Genomic DNA, 19,373 nt, shown 5'->3' with positions numbered 1-19,373 from the left:
TGATTTACTGGAATAATGCCCAGAGTTTATTCTGACACAATGAAAAATATCTGAAATCACTGCATTGGATTCAGCTTGAAGCTGATATGTGGCTGGGCTGGAAAGGGGTGGGGTGGTTTCCAAGAAGCAAATGACTTACTGCAACAGAAGGGATATGTATTCTTCATTGCTTTAATATATGACTGGAAATCTAATGTAGGAGGCCAGATTCTGCTCAGCAGTGTCCTGTGACAGGGCAAGGCACAACAGACACAAGCTGGAACACAGGAGGTTCATTGTAAATATCAGGAAAAAATTCTTTCCTTTGAAGAGTAACCAGAATGTGCTGTCCAGAGAGGTTGTGGAGTACCCACCTATGGAGTCATTCCAAACCCACCTGGATGTGTTCCTGGGTCATTTATTCTAGGTTACTCCTCTGGACCCACTTCAACAGGTCTATCATGATGATTTTATATGCATTTGTGTGTATGCACACACACCCACAGGCACACTCATAGAATCAACAAGGTTGGAAAAGACCTCAAAGATCATCAAGTCCAACCTGTCACCCAACACCTCATGATTACAACACCATGGCTTCAAGGGCCACATCCAATCCCCTCTTGAACACCTCCAGGGATGGTGACTCCACCACCTCCCTGGGCAGCACATTCCAACAGCTAACAACTCTCTCTGTGAAGAACTTTCTCCTCACCTCCAGCCTAAACCTCCTCTGGCACAGCTTGAGTCTGTGTCCTCTTGTTCTGGTGCTGGTTGCCTGGGAGAAGAGACCAACTCCCACCTGGCTACAGCCTCCCTTCAGGTAGCTGTAGAGAGCAAGAAGGTCTCCCCTGAGCCTCCTCTTCTCCAGGCTAAACAATCCCAGCTCCTTCAGCCTCTCCTCATAGGGCTGTGCTCCAGGCCTCTCCCCAGCCTCATTGCACGCATATACATACAGCAAATGTATATGGTTACTTCATTAGCTGTTAAAAGTTGATTTCACTTTTTAAGCATTTTAGCTCTGCTGTATTTATAGGAATAATATTTAGTCTACTACTAGCCAGAAACGGTGATTTTGATGTTTCAGAGTTGAGAGCACTCTTGTTTAGAAACCTTCACTTCACATGCTTCCCACAGCCTCAGATCAAATCCCAAGACTCTTTCATGTATTTGGCAAAATATTTTCTGCAAAACACTTTAAATAAAGCAGTAAGTCAAAGGAATAGTTCAGGGGTGGACTGGGGGAGGTCAAGCTTATCTGGTACAGCTGAAGCAATACAAGGAAAGTAGAAGTGATCAGTTGTAAGTCATCTTCCAGGGCTTTTTTTTTGGGGCTTGAGCTATTAAATACAGCAGTTATCTCTAAGAGTCATTCACATCCAGTGTATCAGGCATTTTCTGTTAAGCTCCTCTTAGTGCACCAATGTGAGGAAAACATGAATTGTCTTGTAATTTATTGATAACCATGAAAGAGAAAAAACGATCGCCAAATTCTCCATCATACTTTGTCATGTGTTTTCTTAAATCCTGTACACATGTTTGTAAAATGAAGAGATACATGTGACATGGTTTGAGACCTTTCTGAGCAGCTATCAAAGCTTAAATGACAGATCTTTCTGGCAGCTGTACTAAGGCACATGATAAATAACGAGGACATCGGTGACAGCCACCATGGCTTCACTAAGGGCCAATCATGAGCCAGCAGTGTGCCCAGGTGGCCAAGAAGGCCAATGGCATCCTGGCCTGCAACAAGGGGTAGTGTGGCCAGCAGCAGCAGGGAGGTCATTCTGCCATTGTACCCAGCACTGGTGAGGCCACACCTTGAGTACTGTCTCTAATTCTGGGCCCCTCAATTGAAGAAGGATACTAAGAGACATGTCCAGAGAAGGGCAATGAGGCTGGGGAGAAGTCTTGAGCACAAGCCCTACGAGGAGAGGCTGAGGGAGTTGGGGTTGCTTAGCCTGGAGAAGAGGAGGTTCAGGGGAGACCTTCTTGCTGTCTACAAGTACCTGAAGGGAGGTTGTAGCCAGTTGGGGCTTGGTCTCTTCTCCCAAGCAACCAGCACCAGAACAAGAGGACACAGTCTCAAGCTGTGCCAGGGAGGTTTAGGCTGGAGGTGAAGAGAAAGTTCTTCACAAAAAGAGTAATCGGCCACTGGAATGTGCTGCCCAGGGAGGTGCGCAAGAGGGCAGTGGACATGGCACTTGAAGCCATGGTTTAGTTAGTCATGAGGTACTGGGTGATTGGTTGGACTTGATGATATCTGAGGTCTTTTCCAACCTTATTGATTCTATGATCCTATGATTTTCTGCAGTGGCACCAACTCAGATTGCATTACAGATCCCATTCAAGAAGGTAAGCATAAAAAAGTTAAACCAAAGAGAAATACAGCTAAGCTATGTTGCCATCTGTTGTCTGTAATGTTACTACTACTTTCTCAACTATACTTACAAACAGACATTAATCAATCATTAGAAAAGTTATAGTATAAAAAGGAAAGATAGATTTACCAAATGTAGGCTGCTGCAGTATATTCCAATTGTAGTAAGTCTAGCATGTGTCAAAATTAAATATGGCATTTCTAAAACCCTTTATCCTTTTTATGTCTGTTTTGCACTTTGGCCACAACAACCCCATGCAGAGCTACAGGCTGGGGTCAGAGTGGCTGGAGAGCTGAAAGGGACCTGGGGGTGCTAAATGACAGCCACCTGAACATGAGCCAGCAGTGTGCCAAGTGGCCAAGAAGGCCAATGGCATCCTGAACATGCATGAAGAATAGTGTGGCCAGCAGGAGCAGGGAAGTCATTTTGCCCCTGTACTCTGCACTGGTTAGGCCACACCTTGAGTCCTGTGTCCAGTTCTGGGACCCTCAATTTAAGAAGGACATTGAGACACTTGAATGTGTCCAGAGAAGGGCAACAAGGCTGGGGAGAGGCCTTGAGCACAGCCCTGTGAGGACAGGCTGAGGGAGCTGGGGTTGCTTAGCCTGGAGAAGAGGAGGCTCAGGGGAGACCTTCCTGCTCTCTACAACTACCTGAAGGGAGGTTGTAGCCAGCTGGGGCTTGATCTCTTCTCCCAGGCAACCGGCACCAGAACAAGAGGAAACAGTCTCAAGCTGCGCCAGGGGAGGTTTAGGCTGAATGTTAGGAAGAAGTTCTTCACAGAAAGAGAGATTGGCCATTGGAATGTGCTGCCCAGGGAGGTGGTGGAGTCCCCATCCCTGCAGGTGTTCAAGAGGGGATTGGATGTGGCACTTGGTGCCATGGTTTAGTCATGAGGTCTGTGGTGACAGGTTGGACTTGATGATCTTTGAGATCTCTTGATTCTGTGATTTTAATAAAAAAGGAAATATTTTGCTGGATATTTGATGGATTCCCAAGTATTAGTTTCACAGCTCATCTTGTAATTTCATAAACTAGTTTGGTATTAAACTAATGAAACCTCTCAGGGACACAATGTGCCAGGGGAAGGACAATCTGCAAGAGCAGAGTACAAGAAATTGAATGAAATGTAAAATGCAAAGGTAAAGGCCCCAAACTTCAAAGAATGTAAGTTTCCACTTCAGGGTTGGAACTCATGATAGAGAAGTGATAGAAAAAGATAATTTCAATCTCACTTCTTGCTTTGCTCCCACTGTGAAAAGCTTGCACTGAAAAGCAGCACATTCCCTGCCAGCTAGATATCCATCAGTGAAGAAGTGTAATGGGTGTATCAGTCAATCACAGCAAGACCACAATTACTGATAAGATGAAGCCACATAAAAGGAAGATGTTATTACAGTATGCATCAGTGAACATATTCCTGCAGAGACTACAAAAGAAAATGGTAATGTCAAAGTCCATCACTCAGATGGGACCCTATCTAGAACATGCTTCCATGTCTAATCATCAATTCAGAGAGAACTGATACGAGAAGAAAGGCCAAAGAAAAGTGAAGAAGACATAAATTTGTAAAGAAAAACACAGAATCTTCGATTTTTGTAGTGGAGGGGGAAAAAAAACAGGGAAAAACCCCCAACAAAACCATAACAACCATAGCAAAAATCCCCAACCAATCGACCAAAATCCCACCCAGGCTGTGGATGGATATGGATTAACTGTTTAACCTCAAAGGAGAGCTAAACCATTTGAACTGTATGACAGTGTGAATACCAGAATGTCATAATAAATGGCAATTAAAAAAAAGCCATAAACATAAATAAAGTCCTGAAGCTGGATTTGGAAGGACGAAATTAGCATAGAGCAGTTTTCCCTAATAGGAGGAGTAATGGACTTAAGCTTGAATACTTCTATAATGATGTCACAATCCTGTCTGGGGGGGAATTAGTTATACACCCAGCACTTAACCTGTGCAGGCACAAGCCTGTCCTGTGCTAGTCTGAATGTACAGAGTGGCCTTCAGACTGCAGGTCTGTTGCATGTACTCCTTAGTTGCAGGCTAAATGCAGCCAGTGTTCTCTAACTGGGGAGCCTGGAGAGGCAGCTCCTGCAGAGTACACAATCTGTGCAGCCTTGCCTTTATGTAATAGTGTAGTCCTTTTGTTTGATAGTACAAATAATGAGTACAAAGATAGTACAATAGTACAAATAATGATAGTACAAAGAGTGGAATGGAATAGCATGGAATAGAATAGAATAGACCAAGTTGGAAGAGACCTTTGAGATCATTGAGTCGTGGCATTGATATCATTGGACATGGCACTTGAAGCCACAGTTAGTTAGCCATGAGGTGTTGGGTGATAGGTTGGACTTGACCTCTGAGGTCTTTTCCAACCTTGTTGATTCTGTGATTCTATCATAAGTGAATGCCATGGCTTCTTTTGCTTTCCTCAGGTTTTTTCCTCCATCATCAGCCTGAGAGAGTTTCAAACCTTTCCACAAACCATGGTGGGATTGTATGGTAAAATATTGCTTTATATTTGAGTTGTGTGATTCTTTGGAATAGCTAAATGTTGCACCACAAAAAGTATCTATGGAAGGTTTCAGGACAAGAAAGAACAGCAGGCCACTGTTAGCCATTGGAATGGCTGCCCAGGGAGGTGGTGGAGTCACCATCCCTGGAGATGTTCAAAAAAAGGTTTGGATGTGGCACTTGGTGCCATGGTTTAGTAGTCATGAGGTGTTGGGTGAGAGGTTGGACTTGATGATCTCTGAGGTCTTTTCCAACCTTATTGATACTATGATTCTATGATAAGAGGAGCTGACTGCAGTAAACAACCTGAAGTGTGAGACAGAAGGACTCTTGCCTCCATGCAAGAACAGCTCAACCTGATATGGGATGAAGATAACAATGGACAGCTGCATATCAAGGAATAAAACTCAATTAGCAACAGGGGTGCAAAACTGTCAGGGAACTGCTTAGCTTGCTCTATTTTTCCTCTATAAACTGCTTGCTCTGTACCAATATATGATTCCTGCTTCACCTTCATGGGAGTCTGTACCTGCTTTCCAAAACACACTATGTAACCAGAATCTGGTTTGTGGTACAGTATGGCTGTGCAACTGCACTGATCCTATTAACTACTTTCATGCTTGACCTTTGACTAATTTTAAAGTCTGTAAACAGTACAGAGATTACAGTTATGTAATGTTAACCAGGAGGCTTGTTTATGAGCATGCAAGCCATCACAGAAATTCAGTTCCTTGAATAGCCAATGAGACAGAAAATCTAAGTTTAGTAACACACAAGTACACAGACACAGGTACCACTGAGACTGCAGAGCCAGTCATCAGTATTCATTCAACAGCCTCTTGCTGTCATTTTGATGAGGTAAACCCTTAACAACAGAAGACAAAATCTTGCAAGACACAAAATTACATCTACTTTCAGGAAAGAATACAGACCAACACACAAAAGAAAAGACATCAGATCCAGAAATACCTATTTTTCCTTTTGGCCTTCAAGCACTGCCATAGTACTCTCAGTCATCTTGTTCAAATACTGTAAAATTTTGGCTGTAGAAGTCAAGTTTCCAATTAACAGTGAGTGAGAGCTGAGAATTGCTCTAAAAGTCACCCACTTAAGGCCCCTCTTCCTCTATGCCAGCATAAAATTAACACTGAATTCAGTGTTACAGATCACACAACTTCCTCTCCCTCCCCTTCGTAGGATAGGAAGAAGAAATTTGGAGTAAACTGTTGTGTACTTAAAGTTATACTTGCTGTAGTCTGCTCTGACTATATTCTTCTAATTAAATAAGCCCTCTAATAGTTTTCAGTGGTTTGGTTTAATCCTAATTCTGCCCTTGTACTCAGCACTGGTTAGGCCACACCTCGAGTCCTGTGTCCAGTTCTGGGACCCTCAGTTTAGGAAAGATGTTGAGTTGCTGGAAGGTGTCCAGAGAAGGGCAAAAAAGCTGGGGAGGGGTTTGGAGCACAGCCCTGTGAGGAGAGGCTGAGGGAGCTGGGGTTGCTTAGCCTGGAGAAGAGGAGGCTCAGGGGAGACCTTCTTGCTGTCTACAACTACCTGAAGGGAGGTTGTAGCCAAGCGGGGATTGGTCTCTTCTCCCAGGCAACGTGTTCCAGAACAAGAGGACACAGTCTCAAGCTGCACCAGGGGAGGTTTAGGCTGAATGTTAGGAAGAAGTTCTTCATAGAAGGACTGGCCATTGGAATGTGCTGCCCAGGGAGGTGGTGGAGTCACCATTTCTGGAGGTGTTTAGGAAGATACTGGATAGGGCACTTGGTGCCATGGTTTAGTTGATTAGATGGTGTTGGATGATAGGTTGGACTTGATGATCTCAAAGGTCTCTTCCAACCTGGTTAATTCTATTCTATTCTATTCTATCCTATCCTATCCCATCCTAATGTTCTTGCATGAGATTGAGACAGTGTCTAATTCCAGCTATTTGTTTTGCCCAAAATGTCTCCCCAAGATGAATCTGGCATCACCCATACCAAAAAGAAACAAAAAAGCAAGAACTAACATATGGAACATCACCCTAAAGTTATCCTTCAAAAGGACTGAAAAGATTCTTATGGAGTGTTTCCAGAGGTTAAGAAGTTTTACTTGTCCAGCCTGTTTGTAAACAGAACAGCAAACCAATATATTATCAACCATATGCTGTTGTCAAGCATTTCTGGAGTAACCATGTTATGATTCCAGCTCTTGGTATGGGGCTAAGCACAGAAACATTCTTACATTGATAGCTTCTCAAATGTTCTCAGTGCACTGTGTTACATTCCAGTTACAGCAATAGAAATTTAAGATCATAGAATGGTTTGGATTGGAAGGGACCAGAACAATCATCTATCACCTCCCTGGGCAGCACATTCCAATGGCCAATCATGCTTTCTGTGAAGAACTTCTTCCTAACATCCAGCCTAATGTTAAGGGAAAGATAACCAGTGGGCTGCATTTAAGAGTTCCTTGCTCTTTCTATGTACATTGTCAACAACATCTGAAGAAAAGAACAAACATGGGTATTACTTTGGTAGAGGAGAAAGGGGGAGTATACACTTGGGGAAATTTGACTCATGTAGTTACATAAACATATAGAGCAGCTTTTAGTCCTTTATCCTCCAGTCTTAAATGTCAAGAAACAGAAGCAAATGGCAAATGAAACTGCTCAACAACATGATGACTGCTGCACAGAATAATAGCCAAAGCCATTCATTCATTCAAGGGAACCTAACAGCTGTATGCCTCATATATCAAATATTTTATAAACTCAGAGTAATCTGATTTGACATGAAAGCTAATTAATTGGAGTCAATTAATCAAGAATTTCGACTAATACAATTATCTTCCTCATCTCAAGCCGATAAAATCCAAGAATTTTCCCTAGAAGTGCCTTACATTGCATCACTTCATCAGTGAATCTGCCAAAATATCCGAAACAAACAGTGGATCAAGGAAAGAATTACACTGCAGGAATAAATTACATAAATCAATGGAATGCAATGAATATGTACAAAATAGACAGTAGTTACAATATTATACAGATATCTACAATTAGCAAACAACACAAACAACCCTGTGGTCAAAGGGACCAGGGAAGCCATTCCACTGCTCCCCCACCCCATGTCCCAAAAGAGAAAGGAGCAGAGAGACCGTCCCTGGAGGTGTTCAAAAAGGGATTGGACGTGGCACTTGAAACCTGGGTTTAGTTAGTCATGAGGTCTTGGGTGACAGGTTGGACTTGATGATCTCTGAGGTCTTTTCCATCCTTACTGATTCTATGACTCTGTGACTTAACTAAAAAAAAAGGTAGCCAAGGCCAGCCAGAAGCAGATTAACCTCTCCTGAGCGAAGCAAGCAGAGAAGAGACCAGAAAAGAGAAAGAATTGGTTTGGTACTTACATCTTATGCTACTTATATTTTCTCCAATGAGATAGTTTAGAATAATATTTACTTTTCCTTTTTATATCCAAAAGTGATTTGTTTATATTTTTTCTACTTTTCTGCTCAAAATCTGTGACTAATTTTAAAGGCATAGCCTAAAACTACCACAGGGGAGCTGGAAAATAATTTGTTTTCAACTGTCCCAACCATTAAGATGACATTCATTTTTGGAAGACAGAGGTTGGAATTTCTTGATGAAAATAATGGCTGAATTTATTGCTTTAAATAAAGTGTCCCAGACTCCCCTTATGCCCATTTTTGTCCTAAATGGCTTAAGGCAGCCATTATTTGCTGTTTTTCTGAGCATCACATAATTCCTAACTTCTGCACTCTAACACAAAAAATATAATCAGGAAAAAAAAAAATGAAGGCACTCTTTTAGACTTAGAATCATAGAATCAATAGGGTTGGAAATACCTCAGAGATCATCAAGTCCAACCTATCACCCAACACCTCATGACTAACTAAACCATGGCACCAAGTGCCACATCCAATCCCCTCTTGAACACCTCCAGTGATGGTGACTCCACCACCTCCCCAGGCAGCACATTCCAATGGCCAATCACTCTCTTTATGAAGAATTTGTTCCTCACATCCAGCCTAAACCTCCCCTGGTGCAGCTTGTGACTGTGTCCTCTTGTTCTGGTGCTGGTTGCCTGGGAGAAGAGACCAACCCCCACCTGGCTACAACCTCCCTTCAGGTAGTTGTAGACAGCAATAGGGTCTTAACTCTGTTGGGTATATACACAGAGAAATGTACCAAATGAATAAGAGGATTAATTAGGGTTGGGTTATTTGATTTGGGTTTGTGTGTGTGTTGGTTGTTTGGTTTTTGCTACTTGCCCAGAGGCTTCTGTTGATTTTTACAATCTAAATGTGTAATTAAGCTTAGAAAATTTTAAGTTATATGGCTTCAAATTAATTTATAAAAAATACAGAAAAAAAAAAAAAAAGAAGAGATTTTATTACGGAGGCAAGTGCTTGAATATGCCACACCTTGAGTCCTGTGTCCAGTTCTGGGCCCCTCAGTTTATGAAGGACATTGAGACACTTGAACGTGTCCAGAGAAGGGCAACAAAGCTGGGGAGGGGTTTGGAGCACAGCCCTGTGAGGAGAGGCTGAGGGAGCTGGGGTTGCTTAGCCTGGAGAAGAGGAGGCTCAGGGGAGACCTTCTTGCTCTCTACAACTCCCTGAAGGGAGGTTGTAGCCAGGAGGGGGTTGGTCTCTTCTCCCAGGCAACCAGCACCAGAACAAGAGGACACAGTCTCAAGCTGTGCCAGGAGAGGTTTATGTTAGGAAGAAATTCTTCATAGAGAGAGTGATTTTCCATTGGAATGTGCTGCCCAGGGAGGTAGCGGAGTCACCATCCCTGGAGGTGTTCAAGAGGGGATTGGATGTGGCACTTGGTGCCATGGTTTAGTCATGACGTCTGTGGTGACAGGTTGGACTTGATCTTTGAGGTCTCTTCCAACCTTGGTGATTCTGTGATTCTGTAATATAAAAACTCCCCAAATAAGGTAGTGCTAAAGAACCTTGAGAAGAACAGAAATGCCTATGCAGTTAATTCTTCATACTTATTGAATACTGTTTTTTTAAATTGAAAACTGGACTTATTTCTTTGCCAAAATTATATAGCAGTGTAACAGGATATTTGCCTCATAGCCTTTGATGTGATAATAAAACTCATTGAAATGGCAGTGTTTGTACCCATTGCTTAAAATCTGTATAAAAGAATTAATAGTTAGGGGATTTTTTTACTCACAACTTTCTACGACTTTGATAAAAGGCAGTAGAGTGAGCAATGCATTTACTGCAAACAACTACATCCTCAGATCCTTTTTAGAGCTCAGTTCAAAAAAGCCATTTTACACAACACTTGTTTTTACACAAAGCTTTCCAGTATTCCAAATAAATTGCTTTCAAGTATTTTGCCCAGTGCTTTAGGCTGTCAGAAGCAAAAGAACATTCAGGCAGGTGTGAGGAGAAATGTTGTACTCTTAGCAAAGCCCAAATCATCAAATCATAGAAACAATAAGGTTGGAAAAGACCTCAGAGATCATCAAGTCCAACCTATCACCCAGCACCTCATGGCTAACTAAACCATGGCTTCAAGTGCCACATCCAATCCCTTTTTGAACACCTCCAGGGACGGTGACTCCACCACCTCCCTGGGCAACCCATTCCAAATCACAGTATCACCAAGGTTGGAAGAGACCCCAAAGATCAAGTCCAAACAGTCACCACAGACCTCATGACTAAACCATGCCACCAAGTGCCACGTCCAATCCCCTCTTGATCACCTCCAGGGATGGTGACTCCACCACCTCCCTGGGCAGCACATTCCAATGGTAAGAACTCTCTCCGTGAAGAACTTTCTCCTCACCTAATGTGTGTGAGTTTGTTTTATCAAGGAGTTCTGAGAACATTTTGACCAAGACGTTACCCTGTTAATGCCTCTAAAGAGAAATGGCAGGCAAGCAGATGAACAGATGCTTCATTTGTCTAAGTAACCCAAGGTTGTAGAGAAGGTTGCTGGCTGGGAGAGCTAGATCAAGATGTACCAGAATAACTTCCACAATATTTGGATTTATCAGTGGCAAGACATGGACAATATATCTACCTGATGAGAATACCAAGGTTCAGACAGTCAACATATCTGAGATAATGACTTACTATCCAGAAGCAGCTATCAAATATGCATATAACTTTTTCATCTCTCCTCGTGCAGTCCCAAATCACTTTACATACTTCTGCTATAGGTGTTTAACTGTTTGGAATCAGAATGTGTGTATTCTAAATTACTACATAGTACTTCCCCCCATAAAACTTGCAACTTGGTGATGTTTAAGTGCAAGTATGATCATAGAATTATAGAGTCTATACCCCACAGGGGAGCTGGAAAATAAATTAGCTTCAACTGTCCCAACCATTAAGATGACATTCATTTTTGGAAGGCAGAGGTTGGAATTTCTTGATGAAAATAATGGCTGATTTTATTGCCTTAAATAATGTGTCCCAGACTCCCCTTATGCCCATTTTTTGTCCTAAATGGCTTGAAGCAACCATTATTTGCTGTTTTTCTGAGAATCACATAATTCCTAACTTCTGCACTCTAACACAAAAAATATATTCTGGGAAAAAAAAAAATGAAGGCACTCTTTTAGACTTAGTAAGGTTGGAAAAGACCTCAGAGATCATCAAGTCCAACCTGTCACCCAACACCTCATGACTAACTAAACCATGGCACCAAGTGCCACATCCAATCCCCTCTTGAACACCACCAGGGATGGTGACTCCACCACCTCCCTGGGCAGCACATTCCAATGGCCAATCTCTCTTGCTGGGAAGAACTTTCTCCTCACCTCCAGCCTAAACCTCCCCTGGCACAGCTTGAGACTGTGTCCTCTTGTTCTGGTGCTGGTTGCCTGGGAGAAGAGACCAACCCCACCTGGCTACAACCTCTCTTCAGGTAGTTGTAGACAGCAATAAGGTCTCCCCTGAGCCTCCTCTTCTCCAGGCTAAACAACCCCAGCTCCTTCAGCAAATCCTCACAGGGCTGTGCTTGAGGCCTCTCCCCAGCTTTGTTGCACTTCTCTGGACACCTTCAAGTGGACACAGTACTTAAGGTGAGGCCTAACCAGTGCTGACTACCAATACAAGTGCAGCATTAGTGTTGCATAATAGCATAGCAAGTTTTACTTGGATGACTAAATGCAGATTAAAATGATCAGCTTTTGTTTGAGTTTGAAAATCACAAACACCCATTTAATCTATTGTCCCTGGAGATTTCTACAATTAGGTACTGACAAAGTAAAATGAAAAAAAGTCTCCAGTTCATTTGCCATTTACCACAGTTTACCAAACTGATCATTTATTTCTGCTACACTTCTGGTGCTTAACAAAAATAAAACCCTTGCAAGGTAGAGAAAATAATATTAATAAATTCAGTATTCTGGCTAATACTAAACAACAAGCCAGCCCAAAGAAAAGAATAGAATAGAATAGACCTTCAAGATCATCATGTCTAACCCATCATCCAACACCATCTAATCAACTTAACCATGGCACCAAGTGCCTCATCCAGTCTCCTCCTGAACACCCCCAGTGATGGGGACTCCACCACCTCCCCAGGCAGCACATTCCAATAGCCAATCTCTCTTTCTGGGAAGAACTTTCTCCTAACATCCAGCCTAAACCTCCCCTGGTGCAGCTCAAGACTGTGTCCTCTAGTTCTGGTGCCAGTTGCCTGGGAGAAGAGACCAACCCCTTCCTGGCTACAACCTCCCTTCAGGTAGTTGCAGACAGCAAGAAGGTCTCCCCTGAGCCTCCTGTTCTCCAGGCTAAGCAACCCCAGCTCCCTCAGCCTCTCCTCATAGGGCTGTGCTCCCAACCCCTCCCCAGCTTTGTTGCCCTTCTCTGGACACCTTCCAGCAACTCAACATATTTCCTAAACTGAGGGGCCCAGAATTGGACACAGGACTCAAGGTGTGGCCTAACCAGTGCAGTGTACAAGGGCAGAATGACTTCCCTGCTCCTGCTGGCCACACTGTTCCTGATACAGGCCAGGATGCCATTGGCTTTCTTGGGCACCTGGGCACACAGCAGGCTCATATTCAACCTACTGTCAACTGGTACCCCCAGGTCCCTCTCTGCCTGGCCTCTCTCCAGGATCATGTTCCTTGTGTCTGTTCTTAAGAGAAGCACACACACTACTGTTCACACTGGTTCATGGAAGTATAAGGTACAGTGAAAAACACTTTGAGAAAACGCAGATACATTTTTTCTAGTCCTGAGAAGGCTGCAGAAGGAGGAACTGGAGTGTTTGTTCTATGGAAACCAGGCTCAAAGGAAGGAAAAAGGAAATCAAGACAAAACTATATCCAGGTGCAGAAAGGTAAAATTAATAGGCATGCATTTTTAGCGATCCAGAAAGTAAGGGTTTGGTTGTTGATTGCTTTTTGGGGTTGTTGATTTTTTTTTTAATGGGATATTTATTTTGTGTCACATAGTCTTACCTTTCCCTGTTGAACTTCAGAGAGTGTAGGATAGCTGGTCGTTTCTGTCGGAGATTCCACAGATGAAGTGCATCATCTGCACTTGCGCTGACCAACGCGCCCTAGGGCAGACACAAAACACAGCGCAACGTATTACTGTCTTATTCTTCCCTGATCCTTACTGGTAATGATTGATCTGTGGAAAAGGACAAAGTTGATGAAAAATGGTTGCTTTTGTCTAGGAAAAAAAAAATAATGTTCTGCCATCAATAACAGGAAATTTTAATTGACCTGGAAAATGCAAGTATTTCCAATTGTTACAGGATCAGCCAAAGGGAAATTCAAACTCCATCAATTTTCAAAAGTAAATTAAAGACTTGCATCAAAGCTGCACATGTGAACTCCCAGGTATTTCCACATAAGCATGGGTAATAATGAAACAGAGAAGAGGCAATGCTTTCTTAAAAAGGTGAAGGATAGAACTAAAGAATAAAGGAGTTAGTGCAGACACTCACACACACGTGGAAATGCCAACCAGTTTGGCAGTCACATCAAACCAACGTGAAATTCAACAGTAAAACTGCAGATGAAGAGAAGAAGGTAGGGACAGGTAGCAGGGGGACAGGATGTAGGAAGAACTAAGAGATGCAGACAAAAGGACATTCTTTGTCATGAATCAGAAATACTCTGGAAGCTGGTTCTGGTTTTGGTATTCCAAAAATTGACATCTCTCAAGGTCTAGACCTCTATCTGCATATGGAGATTAAAGTGAACTTAAAATACCTCCTTCCTACTCTCTTTCTCCTCACCACAGCAAAGTGATGTCATGTGAAAATGAACTCCAGAGGAAGCTGTCCACTGCTCCTGCAGTGATAACCATATTTGCACCTCAAATTATGTCTAGTACAAAGCATCTCTCTCTGTGTATTACTATGGCAGAGAGGAAGTAGACACTGCCAAAACAGAAGGCAATGCTTTATTCTGAAGTGGGGTAAAGATTTAACTGAATGATCAGTTCACAGGATCACAGGATGTTAGAGCTTGGAAGGGATCTCAGGAGGTCACCTAGTCCAAACTCCCTGCCAGGTCACACAGGAATGCATCCAGAAGGGTCTTGAAAGCCTCCGGAGAAGGAGACTCCACAACCTCTCTGGGGAGCCTGTTCCAGTGCTCTGTGACACACACAGTGAAGAAGTTCCTCCTTGTGTTGAGGTGGAACCTCTTGTGCTGTAGTTTATATCCCTTACCCTTACAGAGTGCAGCAGAGGAGAGCCTGTCCCCCCCATCTTGACACCCAGCCCTCAGATATTTATTTATTGATTGATTTATTAACTTCCCTCTCAGTCTTCTCTTTCTTAATCCTAGCAACTGGTGGGTTTGGGGTATTAGGTTTGGGTTTTGTTACTGATGGTGATTTTTTGGTTTATTTGTTTGGGTTTTATTTTGTTTTCTTTTTATCCACCAATCAAATTTCTGAAGGCGAGACTTCTCTAATACATTGTAATCCATTCTTTAATTCTTATCTCCCAAAGTGTTTGGAGCAATGGCAGAAAGAATCTCCACCACAGAAATAAAATCAATCCTGTATTAGGGGTTCTGCTGGTCACCTAACGAACAGAACACTGGGTCAAACCTTGGCCTCCCCATTTTCATCCCTGCCTTTCTCTAAAGAGCTCTGCTGCACTGAGAGTTCCTAAAGTTTAAGTCCTCCCTCCTCAGCTTCTGTGCTTTGAGTATTTTTTCCAAACAGGCACAGAAAAAAATTCAATACTTCTGAGGCTTTAACCCACACAAACCCAAAACTCTTTCCTTGAAAGATCTCCACACTTGGAAAAAGGACTTGAATCTGTCAGAAGTGTTTCCTTATGTCATGGGTGGAAATTAATTAAAACCAAACTATGACAAACTTACAATTTGGCCAAGTTACGAGGCTCTAGGAAAAAAACCCAGCAGATTCATATGCTCCAGAAAGTCTTTGCCTATTACCATCCCCAAAGACCTTCCGCACGGCACAAGCTCTGTCGCTGTTTGCTCATGTCGTCTAAACTTGATTCTGACAAGCCATTTACAAAGACTGCTGGTTTGATTGATGACCTCTGCAATTGTTCTTTCTTGCTTCAGGTAGCAGCATACCCCCAACTACTGAGTTTCCAGCCAGGACCCATCAATATATTTCCACAGAAAGAATTGGTTCATTTATTAATTTCTATTTGAAACACGACCATGCAGCATAGTTAGTAAATGATTGGATTTTTCCATCTATGTGCACACATTAATACATTGACTGCCTTTTGTTCAGTACTTTATGCTGATGTATACCAAGGCAATACTTTTTCCTGTCTGCAGATCCATAAATGGTCTTCTAAAAGGGTGCATGGTGCACATCCTCTGGACATAAGCCACTTGTTTGCTTGGCACTGTTTGTCAAGACAAAAAGCTGTATAACTCAATTTCAATACACAAAAGTACTTAATCAACTAAATTTATACAGAAGAATCTGAGTAAATATATCCTTACCTCATTGATTAAGAACTGGAGCTGCAGAACTGCGGCACCGCTTTCATGCTGGCAGTAGCAATCAACACCAGGCCTGCCCAATCTGTTGCCATCACAGTCAAGGATTCTAACATGCTTGTTATCAGAGGTAAAGAAGGGGGAGTGGGGGTGGGGGGTGGAGAAACCACAGCCCCAATTAAACTCTAATTAACCTTTCATTAACCTCAGTTGTCCTTGCTTTCTGTAAAACAAAAGAATTAATGATAACTTTCCACATCCTAATTAAAGTACCAGCATTATCAGGATGAGATACATGCAACTATGAGTGATCTGTTCTTGCCTGGCTTTTTTCCCTGTGAAATAAAGTATATGAATCAACATAAACACTTCTTTTTACACATTACTTATTCACATAACACATGAATGTATCAGTGTTTTCTACTTATCAAGACACAGTATCAATAATTTAGGGAGTAAGGACAGTACCATTGACCTGGAGCAGGTCCTGAGAAGGGCAATGAAGCTGGTGAATGGTCTAGGGAATAGACTAAACTAGGATAGGATAGGATAGGATAGGATAGGATAGGATAGGATAGGATAGGATAGGATAGGATAGGACTGGACCAGGTTGGAAAAGACCTCTGAGATCATCAAGTCCAACCTATCACCCAACACCATCTAATCAACTAAACCATGGCACCAAGTGCCCCATGCAGTCTCTACCTAAACTCCTCCAGTGATGAGGAGCAGTTTTCAGTCTGGAGTTTTAATTTTAACAGATAAGCATTTTCCCTCTAACTTGAGCTTTATATTCAGTATAAATCCATGGCACCAGCTAATGACTGTCCTTAATGAAAATTACACAAGCACTGCCCTGATTAAGTGGCTGTCACCCTTCAGCATCAGCGCCATGCTAAGTCAGTTTTCTAGGAAACATCCTAGCACAGCAGACAATTTAATTCAGCATATCCCAAATAAAGCACTAATAATTCCCATTTATTTGCATGAGTGTTCCCCCTGAAATGCTTCACAAATTACTAACATAAGAGAGAAATTGTGCTGTCTGCTTCAGTCTGGCCAGTCGCCCTGAAGTAAGGGCTGATGCTTAAATAGCAACATCATCACCAGCTGATGGTGGTTTTCAAACGCTCTGGGAGCTGGGGTGAGGTCCTTCCAGCAGGAGCTGGAGAGATACGATGAATTGGCATATGTTCTTAGCACTTCAGCCCATCTTCTGCAAATTCTGTGCTCTGCTGTCAAGCATAGAGGAGTACAACAACCTTACCTCATCAAACTTTTTCAGAGGAGTGTACTCTACCAGGGCATACAGCAGAAGCAGCTATTGTACAGGCTTTAGTCTGAATGCATTCTTTTACTTTTGCCTTTTTATTAAGTAATGACTTTGCTACCAGGGAGAGCAGACTATCTATGAAGACATTAAAAGGGGAGACTTCTACAGATATATCTGAATACCTCAAAGTAGGCATCATGGGTTTAAAGGATAAAAGCCAGTCACTATCTTCTCTCTGTTATCAGTATGTTGAATCTCCCATGGGCCTTCACAGACATGACAGATTATCCTAATTTATACATAAAAGGGGAAAAGATGAAAACTAAGCCTGGATGTCTGTTGGGATCTAGAGTGGAACAAGTAGAGTCAGAATTATATGCACCAAGCAGTGAAAGTATGAGAGTAATAACAATCTAACAGAAAAATAAGATCTTTCTGAAAACAACATTTTAATCCTGGTTTTAATATCTGTGAAATAGGATATACTGCTCTGTATTCACATGTAAGCAACAGGTTCTGAGATAGTATTTCAACATCCTCTTATTCCAAAGCTAGTAATTATTTACAGCACCTCCCCTGCAACCCCCCCCCAAAAAAGGAAATTCAAATAATTAAAATATTGTATTAGGATGCCTAATTTTAAGTACTTGAATTCAGCTTCCAAGATGCAGACTTCCATAGCAGCACAATACATTAGAATCATAGAATCATAGAATCAGTAAGGTTGGAAAAGAACTCAAAGATCATCAAGCCCAACCTGTCAACCAAGACCTCATGACTACTAAACCATGGCACCAAGTGCCACATGCAGTCCTTTATTTGAACACCCCCAGGGATGGTCACTCGACCACAGAATCACAGAATTAACCAGGTTGGAAAAGACCTTCAAGATCATCAAGTCCAACCTATCACCCAACACCATCTGATCAACTAAACTATGGCACCAAGTGCCTTATCCAGTCTCAAACACTTTCAGCGATATTGACTCCACCACTCCTTGGGCAACACATTCCAACAGCTAACAACTCTGTCAGTGAAGAACTTTCTCCTCACCTCCAGCCTAAACTTCCCCTGGTACAGTTTGAGACTGTGTCCTCTTGTTCTGGTGCTGGTTGCCTGGGAGAAGAGACCAACCCCCACCCTACAACCTCCCTTCAAGTAGTTGTAGAGAGCAAGAAGGTCTCCCCTGAGCCTCCTCTTCTCCAGGCTAAGCAACCCCTGCTCCCTCAGCCTCTCCTCATAGCACTGTGCTTGAGACCTCTTCCCAGCCTTGCTGCCCTTCTATGGACACATTCAAGTGTCTCAATGTCCTTCTTAAATTGCTTTGCAAAAAATAAGCTCCAATACCAAACTTCATTTTGTTAACCACATGTAGCTGAGCTCACCAGATTACCTACAAAGGAGATGCAACCTAATCCTAGTTTTATCACCACCTGTTTGGTGTGGATTCACCAGACGCTGCTTCATTAAACAATAACTCTTAGTGGGGTTTGTTTTAAGCATAGAAGGCTTCACTTTTACAATGAGCTTCATTATGCCTTGAGTTCAGTCACCTGTTTGACTAAGGAGATTTTCTTTTTATCCCCTCTGCTATGGAAAGGTTCAATACTGCTGTGCTTGGCTGCTCTCTTAGGATGCTAAATGTGCTGCCTTTTATAAATAGCAACAAACTTCTTTTGCATCAGTAAGCGTGAGCCTTTGGTCTGTGATGACCTTTGCCTTGTTTATTGTTATTGACACAGATTTCCATGTTTCTGCATACAAATTATGTAAGAGTTAATCTCAGGAACAGTTAAGCACCCCTTCTGATATATACAGGTTGAAGGGTTTGCTTTTGGCAACTTTGATTTCTTCCAGGTTAAAATACTTAGAGATAGCTTGTATTTAATGACAAGTCTGTACTTACAGGCTACAGTTGGGCAGCTGAATGAATGCTATGAAAAATATGACCATTTATTCAAGTGAAATGCTAATCCACACCAGCACTATTCACAATTTTCTGTTCCCTATGAATTTTAGATGCTGTTTTATTTCCCAAAATATCTGCAGATAGCACAAGCATTACCAACAGTGACAGCACCAGGCTTTTTCGTCTCCTGGTGAGACTGCCTTCCAAGATCTTTGTCATTTTAGGAATCATCTGTTCTGGAAACAGAACACAAATATAATTATAATGTGATTAAAGTCAATCAACCCTAAACCTGAAACAGCAAATTGTGAAATGCAGATACTCAAAGGTAATTATTCCAACAGTGTTTTGCAAATAACAT

General features: G+C 42.3%; 1 protein-coding gene across 2 annotated transcripts in view; it reads right to left on the bottom strand.

Moving 5' to 3' along the window:
- STXBP5L (syntaxin binding protein 5L) overlaps nt 1-19,373 on the bottom strand; it is a 255,306-nt gene that overhangs the window by 147,693 nt on the left and 88,240 nt on the right. For both annotated transcript variants that reach the window (XM_009906530.2, XM_054163231.1), the window contains exons 3-4: nt 15,834-15,915; nt 13,338-13,438 (exon numbers count right to left, since the gene is read on the bottom strand). In XM_009906530.2, coding sequence (XP_009904832.1) covers nt 13,338-13,438; nt 15,834-15,915 — 183 coding nt within the window. The remainder of the gene's footprint in view (nt 1-13,337; nt 13,439-15,833; nt 15,916-19,373) is intronic.

This window comes from Dryobates pubescens, chromosome 8 (genome assembly GCF_014839835.1).
Source record: "Dryobates pubescens isolate bDryPub1 chromosome 8, bDryPub1.pri, whole genome shotgun sequence".
Classification (NCBI taxonomy): domain Eukaryota; kingdom Metazoa; phylum Chordata; class Aves; order Piciformes; family Picidae; genus Dryobates; species Dryobates pubescens.
The sequence above is the reverse complement of the archived record's forward strand: the minus strand, read 5'-3'. Positions and strand labels throughout refer to the sequence as shown.